General features: G+C 38.2%; 2 protein-coding genes across 2 annotated transcripts in view; both read left to right on the plus strand.

Annotated features, from left to right (window-relative positions):
• Positions 1–9551: 9551 nt before the first annotated feature.
• On the plus strand, positions 9552–15510 carry bhmt (betaine-homocysteine methyltransferase). Its single transcript, XM_084745725.1, has 8 exons — positions 9552–9704; positions 9927–10059; positions 10152–10264; positions 11529–11720; positions 13088–13235; positions 13865–14047; positions 14690–14918; positions 15003–15510. Exons 1-8 carry the CDS (start codon positions 9681–9683, stop codon positions 15181–15183), a joined length of 1203 nt encoding a protein of 400 aa, XP_084601851.1. The 5' UTR covers positions 9552–9680; the 3' UTR covers positions 15184–15510.
• A 4413-nt stretch (positions 15511–19923) lies between these two features.
• Positions 19924–27076, plus strand: part of jmy (junction mediating and regulatory protein, p53 cofactor) — a 33075-nt gene continuing 25922 nt past the window's right edge. Inside the window, exons 1-2 of the mRNA XM_084746259.1 lie at positions 19924–20610; positions 23521–24062. Of these exons, the coding sequence (XP_084602385.1) occupies positions 20355–20610; positions 23521–24062 (798 nt within the window). The 5' untranslated portion in view covers positions 19924–20354. The remainder of the gene's footprint in view (positions 20611–23520; positions 24063–27076) is intronic.

Genomic DNA, 27076 nt, shown 5'->3' on the forward strand with positions numbered 1-27076 from the left:
CTTTTTTAGACTTTTCTCTTTGCTTTGTTGGGGTTAAAATATTAGGTATTTTTTTCCCCCCTTTTTGGGCTTCAAATAGTTGTTTAAGTGAAATTATTTGAGAAGTTTGGAGGGGAAATGTCTCTTTGGTAGATCTACTAACAACTCATAAATCTGAAACTTGAGAAGAGCCTTACAAGATACTTTTAGCATGAGGCGTCACATGGCAAAAAGGTTAGAAACCACTGGTTTAATATTTCACTTTTAATATTTATTCTGTGTGAATCTTAAATTTCTAACATTTCAGCTGTAGCGATCTCAGATGCCATCAGCTGTTTTCTGATGACAGTTTAGTCTCTGGGAGCAACAGATAATATTTTGGTGGTTCTGGTGTAGCCAGTGAATATCAAGATAACAAGGCCAAGACTTTACTCTTCAGTATGTTTCAGTATTCTTTACAGTCCAATGAGCAATTTGAGACAGAAATGAAAAGAAAGAGGCACTTGTTCTAGTTTCCATAAACAGACATCTGCATATGACTGCAGATAAATTTTAAAATCAGATAGTAAAAATCTAAATGGTTAGATTTTGGTTATAAGATTTGCATTCTGCCACTGTTTTCTCTCCACACAGACTTTTTACCTGCATGCAACCAAAGCCCACTCAAACATGGTTGGTCAATACTACTAAACAGTTTGTGTCCACAAACAAATGTTTGTGCTGCAGATATCTGTTTATAGAGATTACAGCTGAGGTTGACAGCAGTTAGTTTTGCAGGTATTTGGTCATACATATTGGACACTTTTGACCTGATGATACCATGAGAGAAAAGTGGATTGCCAATATTACTGCAATTAATCCTGAGGAGAATATGAATGTTTGTAAAAGACTGTCATAGCAATTAGGGCTGTACAATATGTAAAAAAAAACAAAAAACATATTGTGATCATTTTGACTGGAATTGTGATTGTGAGATACAATAGGATTAGTGCAAATGGTCATTTTTGCTTCACAATTTTCATTTTTACTGAAAAAACTCTTAAAATCATGATGATGTGATATTTATTGAGGTTTGTACTAAACAAAAATGTTTTCTTTCATCTTAAGAAGAAGAATTTCAGGCCAAGGCCTCTCTGCAGCACTACACTGCACTACACTACTTCATTATAGTGTTTTCACATACATTTTTCCTTTCTCAAAAAACTGTGAACTGTGACTTGGATACTGTCAATGTCATGGTGGCACTAGAGGAAAAGTAAGGGGATCACTAAAGTCAGTTGGATTCATCAATGAACAGTTTTACCTAATTTCATAACAATACATCCAGTAGATGTTGAGATATTTCAGTTTGAACCATGCAGTTCCATTGCACAAATACACATAACCTGTTAATTTATGAATCATGTGTTAAAGATTTGTGCAACAGTGTAAATTAATTGTAACACTGATGCAGCTCTACACCTTGCTCTAGTTTTAAGCGTATATGGGTCATGTAACTTTTGACAAATCTGACAGTCAAAAGAACTGACCTGTTAGGTCCAGTCTGAACAATCCATACAGAAACATTTATCTCTGTGAGGTCCTTGAGCAACACAACCTCTGGCTCACCTAGCTGCAGCAGGTTTGAACTGGACATTTATCTTCAGAGCTGGCTTATATAATCACTGAAATGCAGAAACATATTGATTTCTAAGTATTTCTGGTCCGATTTGTGTGTGTGTTAAAGAATTGCGCAGTCAAGAGATTTATTTGACCAAAAAAGCATCAATTATTTTATTGATCCATCTTAAGATTGACCTTGCGTTGAGGCATGAAAGTGACAAAAATAAACTGGATATGTGCATGTGTCAACTTGATAATACTGGGTGGACTTACAGGGAATAAAGCAAACTTTATTACCAAACTGCACTGGACTGAACTTTTTAAAGTTACACAACAACATGTGAAGTATACAGACTGACACTATCTCTGATTGGACTGCTCTTCTTCCATGCCTACATTTGTTTGTACTCAATAATTGTTCTTACATAACTCCAGTGCATACACAAAGAGAGTTCAGAACAAGTTACTGGATGGTTTAAAGGTATATTATGCTTGATTTTCCTTAAAAACAATAATGTATAGACTCACATAAAAGTCATCCCTCTCAAGTATCACTTATGATCCACTAGAAGTGTGTGGGGGTGTCTGTATCTGCAGCAATCCTGCTCGCTGCCTGTATTTTCTCATTTTTGTTGTGTTCAGGACTTTTCTGGTTGTCAGCCTTTGGCCAGGGGTGTGTAGCGCCCAGCCAATAACAGCATGCAGGGTCTGAGGTTGGGGATGTATAAAAACGTAGCAACCAACGTTACATCGCTGTCTGCATCTCTCTGCTGCTCTCTATGTGTGAGAGCTGCAGAGAGAGAGACACACACACATACAGGCAGAGAGCAGAGGACACAGTGATTTTGGACTGAGCCATTTCCATGTTAGTGATGACAGTCTGCAGCACAGATCATCTGAAAGAATGTTTGATTCGGTGGGACGAACTTTGGTCCGGGCACCCCAGTTTGGGCAGCCGTGATCTAAATAAAGACTAACAGGCTCTACAGAGGCCAGATGAGTCTGTTTTTACTTTCAATAACTGGATGGTTTGAGACAATTAGTTTTTTTGTTTTCATTCTCACTTACGTAAAGTGCCTCTAATTTGTGGGATAGTTAAGTATAAGAGTAATGTACTTAATTACATTTCACCCCTGAAAAAGCATAACATGTAAGTACTTGGTTTGTTTGAGTGAACCCAACTCAAGCACACTGAGTTTGGCGGCTTTTTTGACCTCAAAGCACAAGTAACTTATTTGAAATGAGTGTTGATAACAAGTTTACAAAAACTGAGTTAGGTGACAGGGTAGAGACGTTATTTGCTCTGTGTTTTGTCCATTTATATGTGGCCTTTTAAGTTTCAGTGCATTAATTTTTCAGGGCAACCGTGCAAATGAACTGGATGAGAATTAACATTTTTGCTGATTATCCATATTAGCCTGGAACATCCACAACAAATGTGGCATCTATACAACATGTACCTTCGCAGAATATCTTGTTATATTCCTAATCATTCAATATAATCACTGTTTAGAGGAACGTAGGGAATGTTCTTGAGTTTAAAAAAAGATCAAATACATGTTTTGTCTTGTCCGTAATGGTCGGCTACACAGTTACGATGATCATCATGGAAAAAATGTCACAAATCAATCTGTGCACTTTATCATAAACATAGAAATGTGGGCTGAATCATGCAGGCCAACAGTGTTTCTTAAGTTTTGTGCTTCGACTCTCCTCGGTTCATTAAGAACAGCTTTCTGTGCCCCCCTCAGTCTCACATACCACTGGTTGCCTGGACTCTGTTGCTTGTTGTCTTGATTTTGGCTGGATTACTGGACTCATCGCCATGGTGATCTGCACGGAGAGAGAGCTCCTATCTGGAGAACTGAGAGTAGAAATAATATGTTGGGTTTTTCTTCTTTTCTATGTATTTCTGGCTTCTAAGTGTTCATTTATTGGATATATTGTTGTGGTACTTTCTTTTTGTGGAGGTGGATGAGGTTGTGGGAAAGATACCAGAACAATGAAACATACTGAGCTAAGTGATGATTTAACTCAACTTCATTTATATAGCACTTTACATGGAGTTGATGTTGTCTTTTTTATTATTATTGTGTTTTCATGTAAAACCTTGCTGCACAACAAATTTCCCCTGAGGGGACAATAAAGACAACCTTGACCCCTTGACCGTTAAATCAAGCAACCCAAAGAACTTCACAGAGCAAAAGTAAAACAGCACAGACACAAAAGTAAAGGCAAAAATAGACAACAATAGACATAATTTTGCAAGACCTAAAAATTAAAGCAATAAAATAAGAAAATAAAAATAAGAATAATAAACACAACTCAACAAAATAGTTCAACGGAAGGAATAAAACAAAATATAAAGACCAACAATCAACACTTAAAAGTTAAGGCAATAAATGACAAGGCACCTTGATTAAAAGCCAGACTAAAAAATCTTAATATGAATTAAATACGAACAGCAATAATTACAACATTTCGACTTTATTCTCAAAATGCATAAGAAAAAAATCTTCCCTCTCCCACTGTTTCCCTTGTCTGGCTTCACGGTCTTCCTTACTTAAGGTTACGATTAAGTAAGACCTCATTCCACTGCATTGTGCAACTGAGCTCAACTTGACCTGACTTGACTCGCTTGGAGCTGTTCTTTTGTGGTTTGCCACTGGCAAAAGTTGTTAATAGTACCCGGTATTTCTTTGGCATCACCTTAGTTGAGATTCGAAGCATGCTGAACCAATAAATTCCCCCCCTCCTATTCAGCCCGTTTTGACAATAATGACAGTTGAGCATGCTTGGTACCTGCGTACATGAGAAAACATTAATACTAAAAGACTGAGGCTAAAGCTAGCTTACACTGCAGCAAAAATTGGTCGGATGGTGAAATACGAAACATATATTATGTATGTATTGCTGGTCTCAGAGCCTCCTGCACACTGAGAGAAATGCAAAGCTTGACAGGTCTGTGGTGCCTGAGTTACCGCTGCTAAGCTATGACTGGACAGTTGCTGTTCACACAAGGGGCTTAGCGAAGGGTCAGTTCTCACCAGAATCATCACTTGCACAACAACGTATCAATAAGAGTTGACTAGTCATCTTCATTCTTATGTAGGATCTCCCAAACGGTCCTGTTTTTTTGTCACCAGTCTTTAGTCTCGCTACCTTTCTGAATGCCTTTCTTTGCTGTGACAAACAGCCACATAGTGAGAATCAAGAACACCATTCTTTCAATATCCACCATTGTTTCTGTGTGGAGTCAAGTAAAGCCCAGCCGTACCATGCAGTGCAAATGAGCCTTTTGATTAACGCTAACTTTTGATACTGCTGATGATCCATTTAAAAGAACTTCCTGTTCTTCCTGTCACCTTTTAAGTTATGCAAATTTTGCACCATGATGGAGTCTGCATCAATGTAGGACTTTTACTTGTAACAAAGTATTCTCATGGTGTTGTATTGGTGCTTCTGTTTAAGTAAAGGATCTTTCCACCAAGAAGTAAAGACACATTTTTTCTCATTGCAGGCCTCTGGTAATATATCTGAATATCTGCTCTGTTTTCCCTGCCACATACAAAACTAACCACAAACTCACCTGTCATTTCAGGTCCTGCCAGTTCTGTCTGCCCTGCAGAAACTTCACCACCACTCCTCATCACCTGATCTCTACTACCTACCTGCACTGTCCATAATCAGCCCTGCAAACACACAGACCCATTTACACTTATTCCTTCATGCTCCCAGCCAATCCAACCTTTTGTTCTGCCTGCTGTTGGCTCTTAGATGTTTTTTGTTTGTGACCTTTTACCAGTGGTGCCTGTATCTGAGTGCATCTGGTTTCAAACCAGTTTCTCCACTAAATAGTTATATAGTTGTATCTCTTAGGGTGGGATGAATTACACTTTTATCATCTGTATGATCACCACATACTCATGTTACTGTCTCTGAACAACAGAGAGAACTCTGTGTATAACAGCCCCACAAGCTGCAGCTTCTAAAATGATAATAAACACAGATATGCAAACTGTCCCTTGTCACATGCTTCCTTCAGTTTAGGCCACAGCTCCATTCATTTCTGTTTCACATTTCCTGTGAAATTTTCATTGATGGAGATCTTGGTTCCACTTTTTAGAATGTCTTCTTTGTCTCTGTCTTTGTGTCTGTGCAGGTTCATCACTATTGACCCACCATTTCCCCTTGCAATGTACTTCAATTGATTTGGGGTCAGCTCCATTTTTCCAGCCAGACTGACTCTCTAGATCAGTGTTTCCCAACCCTGGTCCTCAGGGACCCCTGCCTCCTGTTTCCCTGCTCCAACACACCTGACTCAAATGATCAGCTCATCATCAAGCCTCTGCAGAAGCCTCATTTGAATCAGGTGTGTTGGAGCAGGGAAACATCTAAAACATGCAGGACAGGACACCACTGGACTAGAGTAACCAGGCAGGAATATTTTATATACTGTGGGGTTTATAATGAGGTCATGAGGAACAGGTGTGCTGGGAAGAGCAGCTGAGTTGCATGAATGAAAAACGAGGACAACAGGTGGACAGGTGAGGAAAGACAAAATGCAGATGTTGGGGGGAGGTGGTGAGGGCACAGACCGTATATTTAATTAGGGTTGGGGGGTAAAAAAGATGGGGAAACACGGGCCTCATGACAGAAAAATCTATAAAACATCCAAACTCAAGTTTCCACAATAGAAACAATCCTATCTTCCTATACAGGAATGACTCAACTCATGGCTGTCAGGCCTCATGTCTTATCTTAACTTAGGAAATCCTAACTAGAGTTATAAACTTGATTCTGTCATGCCTGTGTACGTGTTCATTATGTGGCTTTGCTCGATATTTGATTTTAATTGGTCAATTGCGATTCTAAGGTGTTATTTCAGTATAGGAGACCGTTGGAAGAACAGACTGTTGCTGTGCAACAATAAAATCATTGTTAAATCACTAAAATAAGTTATTTGTTTTTGGTACGTAACCATGTAACAAGAAGGATCATTTGAAATAATGTAAAATCACTTTTAAATTAATATTTCACTATAATGACCTGCTCACTGTACATTATCCTGCCTGTATCCATGACAACAGTTCACTTCACTTGTCGCTAGCTAGATTGTGAATGCACGGGACATTTTAGCTTTGATGAGACAGAGGAATTAATCGTGTCTTGGAGGAGAGGAAGCTCCTCAAACCATTTTGGGGACATTCGGATAGAACAAAAAAACAAAAAGTGCTTTTATTTGTAACTTAGCAGATAATTTTACAATGTAAGGCAGCTAAAAATGTTCAAATGATATAATCTGGGGAAGGAAAAAAAAACACTTTTTGGTCAAAAAAGGTTGGGGTTGCAGAAAGATATACGCTGCAGCTTTATTTGAAGTGGTCAGAAACCACTGATGTGGCGCTCCAGTTGAGTGCATGCAAACATTTAAAGTACAAATCCAGCTAAAACTCCTCCACCAGCTGCCTCTGGGCAATAAGGAACAGGGCGTAGCAGAAAGTTCTGGACCCTATACAGAGGCGTTCTCTACAGTCCCCCTTTTTCTCCCATTCCTACACCCATGATAAGGATATCTATCATCGTGAAACAGCAATAATAGATCTAAAATGATTAGTCAATCAATCTGCAATTAATCTGCAACTATCTGATAAATCATCACTTATGATCGACCGACTATTACTACTAAAGAAGGAGAAGATTTTTTTTATTGACTTAATTGAGCTTGATTATGAAAAAAACAGAGAACACAAGTTATTATTGGATGGAGAGTGTATTTCTTAAAACATGTCTGGAGAGGAACCTGAATGCAACATTTCCATTCTGGCCACAATGGAGATACTTTCAAATCAGTCATGTGCTTAAATTCTTCTTCTTCTGTCTCTCTCTTCTTCTGTTTCTAATTAAATGCGAAATGGCTCCTGTCTTTTGCTGCCATGAGGACGTCTCCATGAATGTGTCCTTTTGTATCAAACTCTGCACACACTGCACTTCATTCTGCACAGTGAAGCTAAAACATCACAGTCAAGTAAGAAGAAGCAAAACACATTTTTGAGTGCAGGTGGAAAAATCATGCTAAACCAATCAGATTATAGTTCTCTTAGAAGTATTACTTTATCACATCACTCCAACAGCATATTATTTCTGCATGTGTATCGGGGCTGGTAACACTGTGTTCTCTCTTTCATCACATGGTTCAATTTATAACGCTTTCCAGAAAAGACAGATTTTTTATTTTTGTCTATATTTTCAGTCGTGCACACAGCATTATGGCCACTACTCCTTACATTTTAAACACCTTTATTAGCAACTTTAAGGGTCAGAAAATTGACTTCTTGCATGAATTAATGCAAAACACAGAAGCGGTCAACACACTTTTGAGTGCAGGTGGAAAAATCATGCTAAACCAATCAGATTGTATAGTTCTCTAGGGGTGTCTTTATCCATCACTGCTGCAGCATATGGCTGCATATGGTTCAGGGCTCGTAAAACCGCCTTCTCTTGTGCACCACATTTCTGCTTTCTGGGGCTTTCAAGAAAATATATAAATTTTTCACAATTTTCAGTCACACTCTTAACATTTATACCCTAGATTTTCCACACTGTCATTAGTAAACATTTAGGGATTAAATATGATCAGAAAACACTTAAAGTGCACACATCTCTCTGAAAGAAAACTGATGCACCCAGAATTAATGATTAAATCAAGAATATGGGACAATGTATATCAATAGAGAGAATAACATACTTTGAAAAACATATGAGGGAATCTAGGAAGCATTTAATCACTTCATCTTCAAAAAAGAAGATATAGGAGAGCTTTAGGAGGAAAACTCTAAAAGTATCTAAAAGGATTTGTGGTCTGAATGCAAGGAAAAAGTTAAGAGAGAGATTAAGTGGGTGTGTGTGTTGCATAATAACGCTGATGTTTGCAGGAAAATCAATTAAGACATTGTTTTAAAAACTGCACACATTTCTACATCATCTGCAGTTGTGTTTTGTATTAATTCATGCAAAAAGGGGCAGTCAAACCTGATCATACGCTGTCCGCATGAGTCAAATTCTTTGAACTTTTCCACTGGTAATTATCCTGATCTCACCTACTGAAACAGGATTAACTTTTAAACTAAGGGTTTAGCTTTTCTTGCACAAATCTTTAAAATTATCTTAAAATGAAGGACTCAATTTAATCTAGGTTCTGTTTCTACTCTAGATTCAATTTAATGCTACTGCATTAAAACTTTAAACTCAAATGAAAACCAAAATGTTGCTTTTTTTTGCGAAAAAGTACAAAACTATACAAGTTTTTTAAAAAAAAAAGAAAAAGAAAAAAGTGAGTTTGCTTGCAAAAAAATGGAAACAAACAATAAAAATATTACATTAGCTAAAAAGTTTTTAACAAGTAAAAAGTTCATTGTTTGCTAGCTAAAAAATTAGATACTGTTAGAGCGAAAAACGTGTTGGCCAAATTATTATCTGGAGTGAAAGAAAGAAGAGAAGCATCATAAAATTCAGCTGGATTGAGTTTGTCCTTTAACTGTCTTTGAGGAATGTGATTATTTTGCTCAGTCCATCTCAAACAGGAAGCTACTTTGGACATTAAACCTCTTCAAGTGTACATTTAAACTTAATACTGGATCATATTTTAAATTGGGGTTTAAAGTTTTGCTGCAACAGAAATAAATTTAATCTAGACTTAGAGCAAAAATAATACAAACGTTCTTGATTTTTAACTTGTTTAAAAGTTTGGTGTAACATAATTTAAACTTAAGCCATGCTTTAATTGTTGGTTGTTGTTGCAACTCGTCCTAAAGTGATTTATTGCACAAAAAGTTACAAACCTCTGCAGGAAAAGTGTCTCGTATTTCTCCCGCATCATGAACAATAGGAGATTGTCTTGTGCAAACTTGTCAGAAAAAGAAGCGAAAGAAAAAAACAAAGATGAGCTATGTAAAAAGCAGGCGGTTCTTAGTGTGACATCAGGAACACCGCACCCTTCTTGGATTATAAATGCAGCATGAATCTCTTTACAAAGCCCTTTCCAAACTCAGAGGGACGCTGTGGTTGAGAAGAGTGGGCCGGTCACTGCTGCAATAATCATGGCACCAGCTGGAGCAAAGAAGGTAAGAAGACAGCATGTCTTTGCTACATGGATTTTAAAAACATTTTAAGTTTTTATTGTTGCATCGTTCAAGTTTGACGCCGCACCACTCAGTTTTCGTGCGCGCTTTTTGTGTACAAGGAAGTGGTTTGGCATGTTTCAGCTATTATATAACAAGATGCAACATGATGTGTGCGCTCCTGTTGTAAATTGCTACGTTTTGCACGTTTTAAATCCCACGCAGAGCATTTTGGAGCGTCTGGATGCTGGGGAGATCGTCATCGGGGACGGGGGTTTTGTCTTCGCCCTTGAGAAGAGGGGTTACGTGAAGGCAGGACCATGGACACCTGAGGCTGCAGCCGAGCACCCTGAAGCGGGTACTCTTCCTGTCTGTGGCTCAGTGCATTGTCCTAACTTGTAAAACCGGTTCTCTGTGCGTCTGAATGAACCTCCATGCTGTTTCTTGCAGTGCGGCAGCTGCACAGGGAGTTCCTGAGAGCTGGCTCCAATGTCATGCAGACATTCACTTTCTACGCCAGCGATGATAAACTGGAAAACAGAGGCCACGCTCAGCGCTTCACTGTGAGTAAAGAGGGCAGGAGAGGAGAGTGTTGTAACGTGTGTGACACTGCAGCTGCTCTCAGGCCTCATGTTGAGTCCTGGAGAGAAGACAGCAGCTTGGCAGCAGACAGAGATGGCAAAAGTCCACAGTCTCTACTCAAGCAGTAGTTCAGATACTAGTGTAAAAAAATGACTCTGGTAAAGGTAGAAGTACTGATTCAGCTGCTTTACTCAAGTTAAAGTGGAAAAAGTACAGGGGCTGAAATGTACTGAAAGTATAAAAGTAAAAAGTAGTCTTCTGAATGAGAGACCAGCTGTTTCTGAGTGAACCTCATCTTTCTCTCCTGGTCTCTGTTTCATCTTGTTACAATGTTTTCGTCTTGTTGCATCTTTGCATCACTTTTATTCTCATGTCTTTCTGTCTTCTTCATCTTGTCTTATGTGTTTTCATCTAGTTACGTTTTGGTCTTATTACATTATCATCTTACATTTTAATGTTTTCGTCTTGTTACATCTCTTATTTCTTTTATGTTTTTGTCTTGTTGTGGCTTTTTTATCTTAGGTGGTAAACTGTGATTTTGTTATACGTCTTTTACGTTTTCTTGATTTGTGGTTTTGGTCTTAAGTAAATTTCATCTTTTTTTTATGTTATTGTCTTGTTGCATCTTTTACATCGTTTGTGTCTTGTTGCATCATTTTTGCTTTCGTCTTGTTTCGTCATGTCTTAGAGTTTTTGTCTTTTGTGTCTATTTGTCTTTAATGTTTTTGTCTTGCAGCTTTTTTGTCTTTAATGTCGTTTGTGTCTTATGTCTTTTACATTAACTTGTTACCTTGTTCTTGTTTTTTCTCCTAAAGTCTTTTACATTTTCATCTTGTTACGTCGTTCTGTAATGCATTTTTGATCATTTTTGTCACATTGCGTCTATGTGGGACATGCACTGATAGATAAACCAAGGAATCATCTTTTGTGTTATTGTCGTGTCCATTTAGGGACAAATCAGTTGTGATGTTGGGCAGATGGCACACAGTGATCTGAGATAAAAATGGTCAATAATTCCCCTCAGATGTATTGAAACTAAATTAACAAGCTTGTTTTGAAAACCTAAGGAGTAGGAAGTGCAGAAAAGTGAGAAATAAATACTCAAGAGTTTTCAGGTATCCATCTTTTACTTAAGTACAGTAATAAAGTATTTGTACTTTGTACTTCCCACCTCTGGTAGCAGAGTATGAAAACCTGAACTTGGTTGCACTCAGTGTGTCTTTCTCTATTTTCTTTGACCCCCAGGGGGAGGAGATAAACCAGGCAGCCTGTGACCTGGCCCGGGAGGTGGCCAATGAGGGTGATGCTCTGGTGGCTGGAGGAGTCTCTCAGACGCCCTCTTACCTCAGCTGCAAGAGCGAGGATGAGGTCAAGGCTGTCTTCAAGAGACAGATTGACGTTTTCGTCAAGAAAAATGTTGACTTCCTGATTGCAGAGGTAAGTAGGGTAACACTAGTAGTAACACTGAATCATTGTTTTATTGATGTAACATGCTATGTGAAGCACTTTGGGCTGCATGTGTGTATGAAAGGTGCTGTATAAATTTGAGCATGTTAAAGTTGCTGTTGGTGTGAGATCAAATATCTGAAAAATTAAGGGGTGAAAAAGCAGGGTGACTCTCACAGAAGACAGATTTTATTTTTTTCCCGACTGGTCAGAAACCCTGTCTTTACTCATTAGTGTAGGTCAAACACTAAAAACACCGGACCCTACATTTCCCATAATGCAACCAATAACGTATTTTCATGGTAAATGCTTATGTATATCGAACAAAGTCTATGATTCAGCCTTTCTGTTCTTCTTTCAAATTTCAAGTCTCCATCATTAGGGACAGCCCAAGCCCCAATTCAGGGGTCAGCAACCTTTTTCTATAATTTTTGGAGTGAAAAAAGAAAAATCTGTCTGGAGCCTCAACTATTAATGCCACCATCAAAATTGAGAAGAAAAGCTGTTGAACCATAGATTGAGGCAGCAGAATTTGATTTTTGAGCAACCCATCACCTCAGTGAGTGTGTTAAATTTACAGAATAATCAATGGCAGCACAATCAGTTTTGTTAGCTGTACCTGTGTTGCTCATACCGCTGTCAGCCTGGAATGTTTTTACCCCTGAGTGGTTTTTAACCTTGAAGTTTGCAAACTCATTAGTGGTCTGGTGTTAATTTGCATTTAAATATCCAAAGTAATGGGCCTTCACTGTGTGCATGAACTTAACAGTAGTGCTGACAGAAGAAGTGGGAGTTGATTTAAACCAGTATTAGCTAGCCAGCCTGTTAACATAATATTAGGCTTTTGTATGATGACAATATATTTCAAAACATCTCAAGTTCTCTTGTGGGCCCTAGTCAACCAGATGTTTAGTTTGCTAATGCATGTAGCCACTCAATTGGATAAACTGACCTATTTTATGTTTAAAACTGAAATGCTCCTTTTTAAAGCTTAAGAATGACAACTTTTTTTTCTTTTACTAGCTCAAATACAGTGTTTAAAAGGCCATCATTGCACAATGCAACAAGTAGACCTTGCTGCAGAGTGACATTTGCCCAGCTCGACCTCTGGGCCTAGTGAGGCTCCACCTGACGAGTGAGATTGGGTAGGGTTAGGGTAAGAAAATCAGGGTGAGCTAATCAAAGTGGCCTCTCGTCAGTCATTGGGTGTGGCAATGCAGCCCATCCTGTAAATTAAACATTCTTATCTTAATTTTCTGAGTTCTCTGATGCCGAACTGTATTAATCCACTATCACATTGTGGTGTACCAGTGCACCACTCATAGCTTTTTTTTAAAAAAAATCTTGCTTTCTTGCAGTACTTTGAGCATGTGGAAGAGGCCGAGTGGGCAGTCCAGGTTCTGAGGACCACCGGGAAGCCTGTGGCTGCAACTCTGTGTATTGGACCTGAAGGAGATCTGAACGGAGTCAGCCCTGGAGAGTGTGCCGTCAGGCTTGTCAAAGCTGGTACGACTGATCTCTCAATGTACTGTATGAATGCGGGTTTTAAAAATTCTGTCTCACAGCCTTGAAGGCCGTGTTCAGGCTGCAAGTAAATCAGATTTGTTTCTTAAATCAGGTATTTTAGGCAGTCTGCACTGGTTTTTGCAAGTGATCAGATCAGATTTATGTGCCTGGACATCACTAACCTGGCTGCAAAGGTTGTTGATAAAGTATTCTCATGTCAAAATGTTCAAGTTAAGGTGAAGTCATGAGTCATTGGTTTTGAAGTCAAAGTCAAGTTACAAGTATTTTTTGATTTTCATCAAGTCTAAAGTCATCAAATTTGTGACCTGTGTCTACACCTCAGTCAATTTGTAATAGATGTGTAGTTTCCAAGCCCTCGCTCAGATCCCCTCTGGTGACGGAGGGTTGAATGAAAGTATTTGACTTTGGTGCCATCCAGTGGAAGTATGAAAAGAATACAACATGAATGGGCCACAAGCAACAGATAATGTGCATTAGTTTTCCTCAAACTTATGCTGTCGCATTTGTCATAATTTAAAATGTTGTGTGTGTGTATATATATAAAAAAAAATCTTACATGCCTTGTTTGAGCTCTGATTTTTAATGTTTACATGTTTTCCTGTTCATAGGAGCTCAGATTGTGGGCATTAACTGCCACTTTGACCCAGAGACATGTGTGAAGACTGTGAAGATGATGAAGGAGGGAGTGGAGAGGGCTGGTCTGAGGGCTCACTACATGTCACAGCCACTGGCTTACCACACTCCTGACTGCAACTGCCAGGGTTTCATTGACCTTCCCGAGTTCCCCTTCAGTACGTATATACCCTAAATACTGCTGCCTTTCAGCATTTAAAGGGATAGTTTGGATTATTTGAAGTAAGGTTGAATGAGGTATTAAGTATAGTCAGTATTTTACCTACAGTTGATGGCAGTTGACACGACATTTCCATCTAGCAGCCTATTCTGACAGGAGACTATGGTTACATAAGACAAATATCGCTGTCTCCAAATGGACCAAACTCCATTGGTGAAATTGGTAATTTACCTCACAGAACACAAGTGTTGCTGGTCTTCCACCGCCTGGATTTATTGATTTGTTATTGTATGACTTCTGTTTTAAAAGGATCGTTTGGATTCACCAAAGTTGCACTGTAAAGCAAAGAAACTAAAAGTTCAAGGCAGTGTATACGACCAACTTCATAGTTCTACGAGTTAAATTACTGATTTTGCCAATGGAGTTTGAATGGTTTGCTAAGAGAGCAATATTTGACTTGAATAATGTTGGTTTCCCATCAGAAAAAGGCTGTCTGACGGCATGGTAAAACGGTGAGAATATTCTAAACATTGCTGCCATCATACCTCACATGCCACACATCAAATAATCTGACCTACATCTTAATTCTTAAACCCAAATTGTTGATGTGCAAGACAATAATATGCTTGTGCATTCTCAGGTCTGGAGCCCAGGATCCTGACCAGATGGGACATGCAGAAATACGCTCGGGAAGCGTACAAAGCTGGCATTCGTTACATCGGAGGCTGCTGTGGGTTTGAGCCCTATCACATCCGTGCCCTGGCTGAGGAGCTGGCACCTGAGAGGGGTTACCTGCCTGCTGGCTCAGAGAAACACGGCAGCTGGGGCAGTGGCCTGGAGATGCACACAAAGCCTTGGGTCAGAGCCAGGTAAGAGATTTCTTTCTTTTCCTCCATGTTTCCTCTCAAAATGCTTCCAGATTGTTTAAAAACATAACTTATTCCTCTCTGCAGGGCCCGTCGTGACTACTGGGAGAAGCTGAAGCCTGCATCCGGCCGTCCCTTCTGCCCCTCTATGTCAAATCCCGATGGCTGGGGCATCACCAAAGGCCACGCTGAGCTGATGCAGCAGAAGGAGGCCACCTCCCAGGGCGAGCTGAGGGCTCTCTTCGACAAGGCCAACAAAAGCCACTGAACTTCCCGCCGGGGCATTCCCTCAGTCCCTGACGTTTACACACCAAAATGATGAAGTTACTTTTTTGTGTGTCTTTTGAGGACCATTTTGACTCTGTGTGGAAGACTGGTATCATAAGTGGACACTTCCAATTAGTTTTCAAGAGTACCTGTTTAAATGATTACCACAACTGCAAGCCTTATGAAATTACTGTGACTATAAAAACCTCAAAAGAGCAGCTGTGAATGCACACACAAGTGATGTTGTTAACACTCCAAAAGCGCTTAATGTTGTCATACAAAAGAATTGAATTATGTGTAAAAATAAACTTCTAATTGAACTAAAAAATCAGCTTGTGTGAGTGGGTTTTGTCCTGTTGTATAGTGGATAAAGTGACATTTTATCCATATTTTACCTTATATTCATTGCATGTCAACAACAGCACAGAGCTGATGGAACTTTTTATACAGTTGGCCATATTTCCTTCTTTCCTAGTTTGTGTTTTTAGATTAGGGCTGCCTGATTTGGTTTTTTAAAAAAAAGTTTTAATGTGAGTGTTTGTGTGCCGTTTCAATTACTTTTAAGAAGAAACCACAGGATGACAACACAACTTTTATTTACTATTCTCCATGCTTCAAAACAGTCCCTGAGTACAACTCATGTGACTGAATGAACCAATCAGAAGCTTGAAGGACCTGAGTAGACTGAGGTAACTGTGTGAGGCAGATTCAGCAAATTAAACTGTTGTAAAGACACTGCTGTGAACATAAACTGTAAAAAGTTAACTCTAAACACTAAATGTATCTTTAGCAAATTAACTCAAAGTTATAACCTGAGTTTTGAATCATATATAATTAAATGAAAGCGAGGGAAGTGAAAACACACAAATTAAAGCCTTCATATAAGGATGGGAATATGTTAATGAACTGTTTATACAGATGTGGTCTAATTTGTATAAGTGTCACTTATAACCCTGCCTGTTTACTTGACATTAAAAAATAGCACCAATCAAGTAATCAAGTTACATTAATTTAATGTTGTGAGACTTGGACAGTGGACACTACAGTTTTTAACAGGTGACAGAATACATTTTTAAAGTAACCCTCCCGGTCCTGCTTAATGTAAACCATAGAGGGTTAAGTAGAGGATCCAAATACTTCTTCCACCACAGATATAAGATGGTGTGGAAACCTACACAGCCATAAACATCAAAGGTCAAAGAGGTCTTTACATAACACGTTGGTTCATTCTATAAAATGTCAGCAGTTATTTTTCATTGTATTAAAAACACAAACTATAATGGCAGTATGTGCTGTTTATTAAACAGTCTGCAATCAATAAACAATGGTAGAAGAAGTATTCACATCTTGTATTTAAGTGAAAGTAGCAACACCATGGTGCAGTAATACAACAGAAAGTCCTGCATTCATTTTTTTTTTTTTTTTTTTTTTTTTTACATCTGTTAAAGATCCTTATAAACTTTGATGTCAAATTTGAATTCAAAGAGGCTTTATTGTCATGATCATATGAATATGACCATGAATATCAATGTTGTGCCCTTGTCTCATACCCAGACTTAAAAAAAAAAATCAACAAGGAAAATAAAGTTTAAAAATCCATGGCCATGTTTATGGTGGCTGTTACTGGGAGTTTTACCTCAAAACACTATTTATTTCCAGGTAGCCAAGTTGTAAATAACATTAAGATATTAATAAATAAAACCAATATTGATTAATATTTAAGTGTTCATGTTGTACAGGCAGATAAATGAAAAATACAAGGGCTGACATGGTAAACAATGTGCAGAATGAGGCCTGACAAAGCCAGGCATGACCCCCATGTTTTAAAATAGTGTAGCAGTAATAAAAAATATATCCTAATATATTAAAAAAAATGATATTATACTCAAAGGCACCTCCGTAGGCAGCTGCCAACAGTGGAGCTAAGCTACACAGACCACCTGCTAATGTTAGCTGCACAGAAGTACATTTAAGTGCACATAATTAAAGCTATTAATCTAAATGGGCAATTAACAACAAACCTACAACGAATATAAAACATCATATAAGACTAAAGAATTTTACCATATTTGGTATTTCGATAATCCAAAAGTAACAAAAAGTAATCAAGTGAAAGTAAGTAAAGTAACCCTCCCAGCCCTGCCCAGAACTAACATGTTATAAGACTTAAACAGCCATAAACAAAGGTCAGAGTGGTCTTTATACAACACATTGATTCATTCTACCAACTGGTAAGAATAATGGCAATGTTGCTGTCTTGGGCAGACACTTGACTATTGCTCCCCTCTAGTGGACAAAAGGACAAAAACTCCTCATGAAGAATCTCAGTGTGAGAGTGTGTTTTATACTGGATGTCCAAAGGGAATTGGGATTTCCTGTGTTTATTCAGTGACTGTATTGTATCGACAAAGTGATGTGAAACAGTTAGGATGTGGTATTACCCCACTGGCAGACTTCTTTTAATAGGAATAATGCATGACCTTCACCCAATGAGCCATATTTAAAATCTGTCCAAGTCACCTTTCAGCATGCTGTTTGACTCATGAGACCTGTAACCAGCAGTCTAGATACAAAGGCAGGAAACGTGATTAGATTTTTTTTTTTTTTTTTTTTTTTTTTTGTAATATAATACCAAAACTAACTGAGAGTTTCTCTCTTTCAGGAGACTTGCATTAAAAAAAAAAAAAAAAAAAAAAAAAAAAAAACAATTATAAAAAAAATAAATAAATAAAAAATCTTGGGATCCGAAATTGAAACACACCCATGTCCTTGAATGCATGCAACAACCATAATGTTTTAGTTTTGAGTTTTTCAAAACTGTATATTATTTTACATTTTAATTTACACATTAAATTATGCCTTTTTTCCACATAACTTTATTTTATTTTATATTTGAATTATCTTAACGTATCTATCAAATCATCTTTCCTAATTTCAAAGTTTAAATGGCTTGTTATAAGTTAACTGTGATAGTACCTTTTCTGTGTTAGTTTATCTCTTTGTTGTTGTTTGTTCCCCTTTTGTTTGCTTTTTAAAATTGCCTCGACGTAACTGTAAATAAGGGTTGCACCTCACTGATCTCTCAAGTGTAAGGTTATGAAAACACATTAATAATTTATAAATGAGAAATAAATGCATTTTCGCTGAGGTAACAGGTCATTTCCTCTCATCGGGAACAAAATGGGACTTTTTAGTCTTAATGAAGATGTTGAATAAAGTTAGTGTTGGGGAACAAAAACAAAACAATTGTTTGTGATGAAATATCTTTTGTCCCAGTTAGCTTGCCATACAGCAGCCAGACGTAGGCACGTTCTCTGCGTGCTTGCGTCATGGATTTGCCCACGTGCAGATGTTTATGCTCCTCGTGCACGGCTGCGAGAGACAGACACAGAAATAGCGAAATGTACTTAAAGCAAGCGGAGAATGGTGGAAAGGCAAATATTTAGATTAACAGCATTAATTTGTGGAATGAGGAAATGAAGTCACGTGGATTTATTTTCTGTCCCAGTCTGTCGTTTAATTTAATAAAGTCCTCTAATAAAGGGACGATTATGCTGCCTTCAGGGCTCATGGGAAAACAGAAGCGCTATATGCTTCAAAGGTTATTGTTTTCTTATTAGCCTGAAACATTTTTACCCAGGAAAACATATCTGTGTATGACTGCAAATTTATAAAACTGGGGAAATGAGCAGAAATGTATCAAGAATGAAATTCAATACCCTGGCTCTCAGCAATAATTCATTTCTACATTATAAATATTACAGTTTATTCAGCGTAATGCTTTAATGCCAAATAAATCACTTAAAATGTTCTAACATGAATTAATATAAATAAATAGCTGCCATTAATAACCCTAAATAACTTATAAGCGTGGTCAGATGATCAAACAATGGGCCCCAGGTCACACAGATATGTAAAAGCCCCCACAGACACCTCCTACAGAAGAGCAAGAGACCCAGACTGGAATACACACAAAATGACTACAAACATTTGGGGGTTTTGCAGCACTTAGGGCTCATTTTACCTTTGTATGTATTTGTTTTGCATCTTTTTTGTGTCACTTTGTGGTTGTTTTGGAGTAGAGCTGCACCTTATCGATCAGATCAATAAGTTGATCAAAAGAAAAATTGTTGCAGACTGTTTAAATAATCAGTTAATAGTTTTTCATTTTTTAAGCAAAAATGTGAAACATTTTTCATCACTTAATAAGTTTTCAGTATCAACTGTGGTCATTTCACTTCAGTTTGTAATTGTTTTGTGTTTCTTAGATTTCATTTTGCATCACCTTGTGGCATCACTATGTGGTTATTTAGCATTTCGTTGTAGTTATTTTGCATCTCTTTATGTTTGTGTGCATCACTTTGTTGCTCTTGTTTTATGTTTCTTAATTGTCAGTTTGCCTGTCTTTCATGTGGGTTTCCATAACTGTGTGGTCATTTCGCACCACTTTCTGCTTGTTTTGAGTCTCTTTGTAGTGGTTTTATGCCTCTTACTTGTTGTTTGAGCGACATGGCCCAATGCAGGCACCTTTTTTGGCTTGGTAACAGTAAAATAAAAAAAAAAAAAAACAGTTTTCACATTGAAAACTATTATGACATTGTGACTGGTTAAAAAGATTTTAGTAAACGACATTTTCAAGATGTACTATTGTCATCACAGAACCTGAACGCACCATAGTGGAGGGGGGAAGGGTGCACCAGTTAAATCCCTCCCCGGATTTGACAACACGCACGCACCTTGACTGCTTGTAAACACAAGCTCACACGTGACACCGAGCGAGCCGCGCGACCGACGGACCGCATTGTCTGTCTCCGAGCGGCGGACAAAGAGCGACGCGGAGAGCGCGAGCATCAGGCAGGTAAACGGACAGGTGTCATGACAACCGACGTTATCTGCCCCAATATGAAGCCGAGTTTTCTTCTTCGTTTACCCCGCTGTGTCCGAGGAGCGCGTGAACTTCTTTAACGTCTGCAGCTCAAATCGGACCGTTAACGACGTCAGCTGCTCGCCTTTGTTTCACCTCTTCATTTAGCTCGTCGGTTTGTTGGCTCTAGCTAACGACAAATATAACGTTAGCTCTTTTAGCTAGCTGTAGCCTTTAGCCTCGACATCAGAGGAGGTTTTTTTATCTGGATAACGTTAATCTTTTTATTTTTTTACTGGCTGGATGACATGTCATTCACCATGGAGGATAACTTGGAGTCCGGATGGGTGTCCGTCCGACCCAAAGTGTTCGACGAGAAAGAGAGGCATAAATTTGTCTTCATCGTGGCCTGGAACGACATCGAGGGAAAGTTCGCCATAACCTGCCACAACAGAACCGTGCAGAGACGGTCAGCGTTTCTGGAACCGCTCCTCGACAGCGCCTCCGTGGCAGAAAAACACACAAAAAGTCCCGTGAAGACGAAGAAGAAAAACGAAGCGACGGGTAAAGTGGACCACACTCTGTCCTCAAAGTACCTGTGTTCACCAGGTCACTCATTCAGAGACCCAGCTGCTCAGTGTTTTACTTTATCTTTATTTATTTTCTCATTCTTATTATTGCTGATATTCTATAGTGTTATTGTCATGACATTTTTATTATCGTGGTTTGGTCTGTATTTAGGGATGATATCATCTTTATTGTTATTGATAGGGGAGACCAGGGACAGCTGTAACAGGGGAAAACTGAAAACCACACATGCTGCACATGCTCAGTAGTATACTTTGCCTGTGGAACAGGAACAGGATCATTTCGCTGGCCATGGCCAGAAAGGAATCAGAGATTTGTAAATTTATTATTTGAACTAGTCCTGCCCTACTGTGCTGTGATTGTCTTGTTCCTGTTGCCTTGTCAGCACATCTTTGTGATTGCTAGAAAGCCTTTCTAAGATTGAGGGGGTCTTAAACCTACTAGAGTAGTTTTTGTGCATAAACCCAACCAAACTGCAACTGAAAACAGCAACAGAAAATGTCATTTAAAAAAAAAAGAAAATAATTAGTCAACTAAATCTAAAGAAGTGACATTGACATGTGCTGAATCAAGTGTGACTGTGCAGGAGTTTCACAAATGTAGGGCTACTTCTAGACATGACCTCATTTAACCTTGACAGAATTTTTCAACAAAAAAATATTTTGAGGTATGAAAGTTACATTTTGGATGTACAGTATGCTGTTTTTTTTCTTATACTGTTTGAAGTCCAGATAATTGGGAATTTGAACTTTCACCAGTTTTATTTCTAGGTTATTGGATAAGAAAGAACATGAAGAAACTATGCTAATACAGGTATTGCTAGCCGGCATGAGATATTTTATCATGGCTGTAAGATCTAACCCACAAGGCCCATTGTCAGCCCTTTGTTTGTCTGTGTTGACATAGTCTCATGTTAGAAAATCAGAAGTCAGAGAATTTCAACCACGCACACAAAAAATAAGTAAAATCTAAGTAAAGTAAAGTAAAATCTTTACATATTGCAGCAGCAATAACACTTTGATGTGTGCTTTTATTTGAGATACAGTTGATTAATAAAACTTATTTTTCACTGTTGCAATTGCCCTTAACTACTTACAATTGACCCCACCAAGGAGGTTATTGTAACACCCTGACTCCTTGCATTAAATCTAAATATTGCAGTCTTGTCGTTTTATTAGTGAAAATGCATGAATTGTATTATTAATTAGTGCACACATATATGCTTCTTATATCAAAAGATGACTAGTGTATTTCAAGTACCCTGTGAGTTATGAAGGAAAATGTAAAAAGCGTTACAGTTGCTCCTGGTCTCCCCTACCTGTACATATTCCTGTTCACCAGTTCAGTCATTCAGAGATCCAGCGTAGATATCTATGGCCAGCTCCACAGTGTGTTACTTTATTTTTAGCTATTTATAATCTTATTGTTTACGTTTGTTCTGTACTGAGGGATGGGTATCGTAATGATTTTATTGATATCAATACTGATACTGCTTATCCATAAAGATACTTAATTTGATATTGAATTTAAATTAATATTTGATATTAACAAAAATAATAACATGACATGCAAAGATTACACAATTATTATAATTGTGTAGGAATAACAAGTAGAGCCTGAGTGATACAGGACTTTTGGGGCCGAAACTGATAAAGCACTCCTGTATCGATAATATTGGTTGATATTCTTTTTAAATATAAAATCCAAAATAACATCAGGGCACTGAAATTTTGCCTTCATAATAATAAATATAGAAAAAATGAATAAAACAACTCACATTAAGAAAAAGGATTAAATATAAATAAAATGTTGCCGATAAAACTGGAAAAAAAAAAACTTCTGTTAAAAAAGATCTATGTTTGACATATACTGAGATCCTGATATAGACTGATATGGCTGTGCTAGGTCAGTATTGGCAAGCTGATATCTGTCTGGCTCTAATAAGATAAACTGTATCTTGAGGTAACTGCATTTAACTGCATTTTCATTAAAATCAGAAAAGTTAGCTCACATTTTAAAATAGTTTGAGCCTCATTTATACATCCTTTATGTTGTCTTGGATGTTAAAGCAATATGACCATTAGAGGGCTTCGCTCAGAGTCAAAAGTTATCCAAAAGAAGAGTTAAAAGTTTCTTACCGCAACAAACATGGTGACTCTGGAGGAGGTTGCAACAGTGATCTTTGCATACATGAAACACATTGCAACATGTTGAGAATTCTTTTCACTAACTAATTGATGATGAATATCATTTCTAATATGTTTGGATTTAGAAAACTTTTTCATCACACATTATGGCTATCCTGCCCCCACAACTACTGGAGGTACTACTCTGTTTCATCCATATCCATAGGCTTTCAGAAAATGTACAGAAGTACAGACAAAACGGACTTGAGCTGCATCTAATGATTATTTTCTGAGTTGTTTAATCGTTAAATTATGTTCATAGAAGAGTAAATAAGCCAGAAGATATTTACATTTAAGAAGCTGAAATCAAAGAATTTGAACATGTTTTCTTCAAAAATTACAAACTGATTAATTGATTATCAGAATAGCTGGTGATTAATTTAATAATTGTTTAGTCAGTGCAGCTCTAGCACGGACAGAAGGCTCCATCTGTATGCGTATCTAACATTTAGTATAAATGACCCTTTACCCCATTTGCTGTTTATGTAATGTCACATACAGATAGCAATATAATTTGTCCAGGCGCTTATCGATATTTCGGTTCTGACCAGTCAGGGACTGGTTCCGGTTAAATGACTCTCGATACCCATCCCTGCCTGTACTCCTACTCTTACTTGTAGCTCTCCTGTGTTTCATTCATGTGCTATGACACCCGAATTTCCTCCAGGGATTAATAAAAGTTTATCTTATTTTATCAAAGGAAAACCCACTACAAAGGCTTTAAAAGTTGGCAGTTCAAAGACACCAGAGTGCATCAGTCACACATTTGGCTCCTGGGACATTGTGACACCGAAGGTAATAGATATCGAGATCCTGGACCCCGTAGATGTCCCACTCTCTCCGGATGATGCAGACTCAGGGGACAGTGAGAGCAGCAGCGGCCGTGAGGACTTCAGCTGGGCTGGGCTGTTCTCCTTCCAGGACCTTAGGGCAGCTCACCTCCAGCTGTGCGCAGTTAACTCAGACCTGGAGCCATGTTTACCTTTGTTCCCCGAGGAACAGTCCAGCATGTGGACCGTGCTTTTCGGAGCCCCTGGGGTGTCGCAGCGGGAGACGGATGCCCTGTGCTACCAGCTGCAGGTGTATCTGGGTCATGCCCTGGACACCTGTGGCTGGAAGATCCTCTCACAGGTGCTTTTCACCGAGGGAGACGACACGGAGGAGTACTACGAGAGCCTGAATGAGCTGAGGCAGAAAGGATACGAAGACGCTCTGGAGAGGGCCAAAAGACGCATGCAAGAGGTGAGTTAACTTCTTTCTTTTATATAACTGTAGTTTGAGTGATGTTTTTTAAAATGTACGTGGGATATGAAACTTTTGGTATTTGATTTGTGAGTTTACAAAAGTCTCTTTAAACTCAGCCTTCTATAACATGGAAAGGCATTTTTTCAAGAGGCACAGGGCAACCGCAGACTGGTGAGATTCCAAAAAGCTTGTAGTTTTCAGAACATAATTGTGCCTCATGGTCGGCTCATTCTCCTCCTCTTCCTTTGTCCCCCCTGTGATCTACCATCTGTTGCTGCACGTTCACTGGCCTGTAATATGATCTGCTCTGGCCAGACATCACACTCCAGTTCTCCAGTTGGCTGAGCAGTTCGAGGGGAGTTACATAGAAACAGAGGAGAACAATTAGAGGTGGAGTTACAGAAATGAAGTGTCACCACAGCTGTTGAGATTGTTTCAGTCCAGACAGCTGAAAACATGGATTAATCTCAGCAAATATATCTTCATTCATGTCTGTAGGAAATATGCCAAATATTATCAACTAGACGTGAGTGACAAATCCAACTAGAGCACTGCAGATAGTAGTGTTAAGTCTAAAGAAAATCATGGTCATGACCACAGTCTGTGTTTGAGAGGAGACAAAGCCTCAGGCAAAATTTTTCACCTCTGTTGTTTTCTTTCAACTGATTGACACACAAAGCACAAACAGCTGGGTGAGGGCTTGGCCCAACCAGGAAGAAATTACTGAATGACAGAATGTCTCACTTGTTTCTTTCGAAGGAGATGTTGCCCATTTTGTTGCCCTTGGATTTATTAAAATCACTCAGGTCATCACATAGGATATGACCTACTAGGGCTGTAATTAACTGTTATATACATTAGGCTATGGATTAACCTTGACTTTTTTTTTTTGAGCCACTCATTATTAATTGTTTCTATTTGCATGGTTCAACATTAGGAAGAAATCTACTTGCCTAAAGTCATTTTTTACTTTCCCTAATACAAATTCCTTTACTTATTATCACTTATAAAATAAAAACAAAGACTAAAGTTAACTGTTGTGTTTAATCTAGGGCTGCGGTGTCTATAAATAGTGACAAAAATGGCCATCTCAGTTTCTCAAAATCCAAGATGATGTCTTTAAAGTTCTTGTTTTGTCAGTCCAAAACCCAAAGATATTCAGTTTAATATGGTAATAAGCAGGCAATCCTTGTTAAGCCCTGATTAGATTTCAAAGAATGAGAAATAGTTGTCCATGGTGATGTCCTTGAATGTCTTGTTTTGTTTGACCAAAACTGTCCAAATAGTCCAAAGCTCAAAGTTTACTGTCATATAGGATGAAGAACAACAATCTCATGCCATCTGGAAGCTGGAACCACTGAGGTCAAGTAACATGTCTGCATGTGAGGATGTACAGTCCCGAGGGCTGTGACACAATACTGTGGTCATGTGATATCTACTGTGGCTCATTACCGTCATCACCATATATTGTTTTCCTAGGTTCAATCTCATGCTACTCCATTGTGCAATGTGTTTGAGATCAGTGCTATCTAAGATTATCAAAAGTATTTAAGTATCAGTACTTTTTCAATAGCATTTGTTTCAAATCAATACAAACATTTGATAGTATTGAAAGTATGGAAGCTATAAAGACATTGGCTTAAGTGGTCACTCAAGACCAAGACTGTCTTAAGTGACTTTTCTGTACCAGCACTGTGTGCAGGTTTTTGATTAAAAAATAAAAAAAAAACACAGCCTCTGATTGGTCAACAGACTCAACCCAAGATATCTTGGGATTGCCAGTGAATGGCTAATAACACAATAACAACAACAACAACTGTTTCCAACAACGGAAAATGGATAAATAATCATGGAAGATGTTCAGTGTTGGGTTTATCGATATGGATTTATTTTAAAAGAAGTTGCCACTCAAGCCGGGATTACATTGCATCTGAAAGCAATGCGATTGTGCTGGAACCGTTGTTGTAAAGGTACAATGCTAGCATTAGCTTAATGTTAGCCTTTCTTGTCCAACTTAGTTCGGGGCTAACCCCCTTCACTTTTCCAGCAGTTGGAAAACAACAGACAAGACGTTCCTCCGGCCTGAGAAGCTGCAGTATTAATTAAGTGACACTCTGTAACCTGCACTGTACATTTCCAGACTGACAACTTACCACTAACCTTTTCCTTTGCTCCACTAGCAGCGCTGACATTCTGCTTCTCACTCTTCCTGACTATCTCAACCATACAAGCTATGCACACCTATCATGCACTGCCTTTTTCCATAAAGGTGCCACGCTGCCCTTAGTACAGCATCCTCCCATAAAGTCCAATAAAAGGTAAACCGCCAACCTGCAGGAATACATTGCCTTTTCATTGTGGTGAGAAAAAATCCACATCATCACAGCCCTAATAGTGGCCTTTAAAAATGGGCTCTTAGTTGCAGCAATAATTAGCAACAGAGACAAGAGTGCTCATGTCTTATGATATGCAGTTGTTTCTGAAATGTTTTCAATATTTCTTCCAACCAGTTTTCATACATGGTAGAACACAAAATTGAAAACATTTCATAATATAATGCAATGCAGAGCAACACGAAGCCTCAAAAATCATCACGCTGACTTGGTGTAAACCACAACAGAGGTTTTATTTGTCACAGGACAGTTTTATTGAATTGCATGTGTTTCCTGTCCACCAAGTCCATCCTTATAAACAGAGTGCTGACCTAGTCCCGGCTTTTAAAAGGCTGTAGTCTAAAGTTAACGACATGTTAAGGTAGAAAGAAAATAACACTGATGTTTTACATCTATTAAAGTAAAATGAAAGTTTCACTATTTTCTGAGCTACTTAATATTATCATGAACTGTAGAGAGGAAACAATTAATTGAATTTCAATAAATTAATTTACAGAAAACTATTTTGATAACTTATTAATGAGTTTCAGGTATGAGCTTTGATGCTTTTCTTTGTCATACATGAGAGTTCACTGAATATCTTTGGAACAACTGAGATCAAAAAGAGATTAGAAAGAA

This window comes from Lutjanus erythropterus, chromosome 20, assembly GCF_056507025.1.
Source record: "Lutjanus erythropterus isolate fLutEry1 chromosome 20, fLutEry1.hap2, whole genome shotgun sequence".
NCBI lineage: Eukaryota > Metazoa > Chordata > Actinopteri > Lutjaniformes > Lutjanidae > Lutjanus > Lutjanus erythropterus.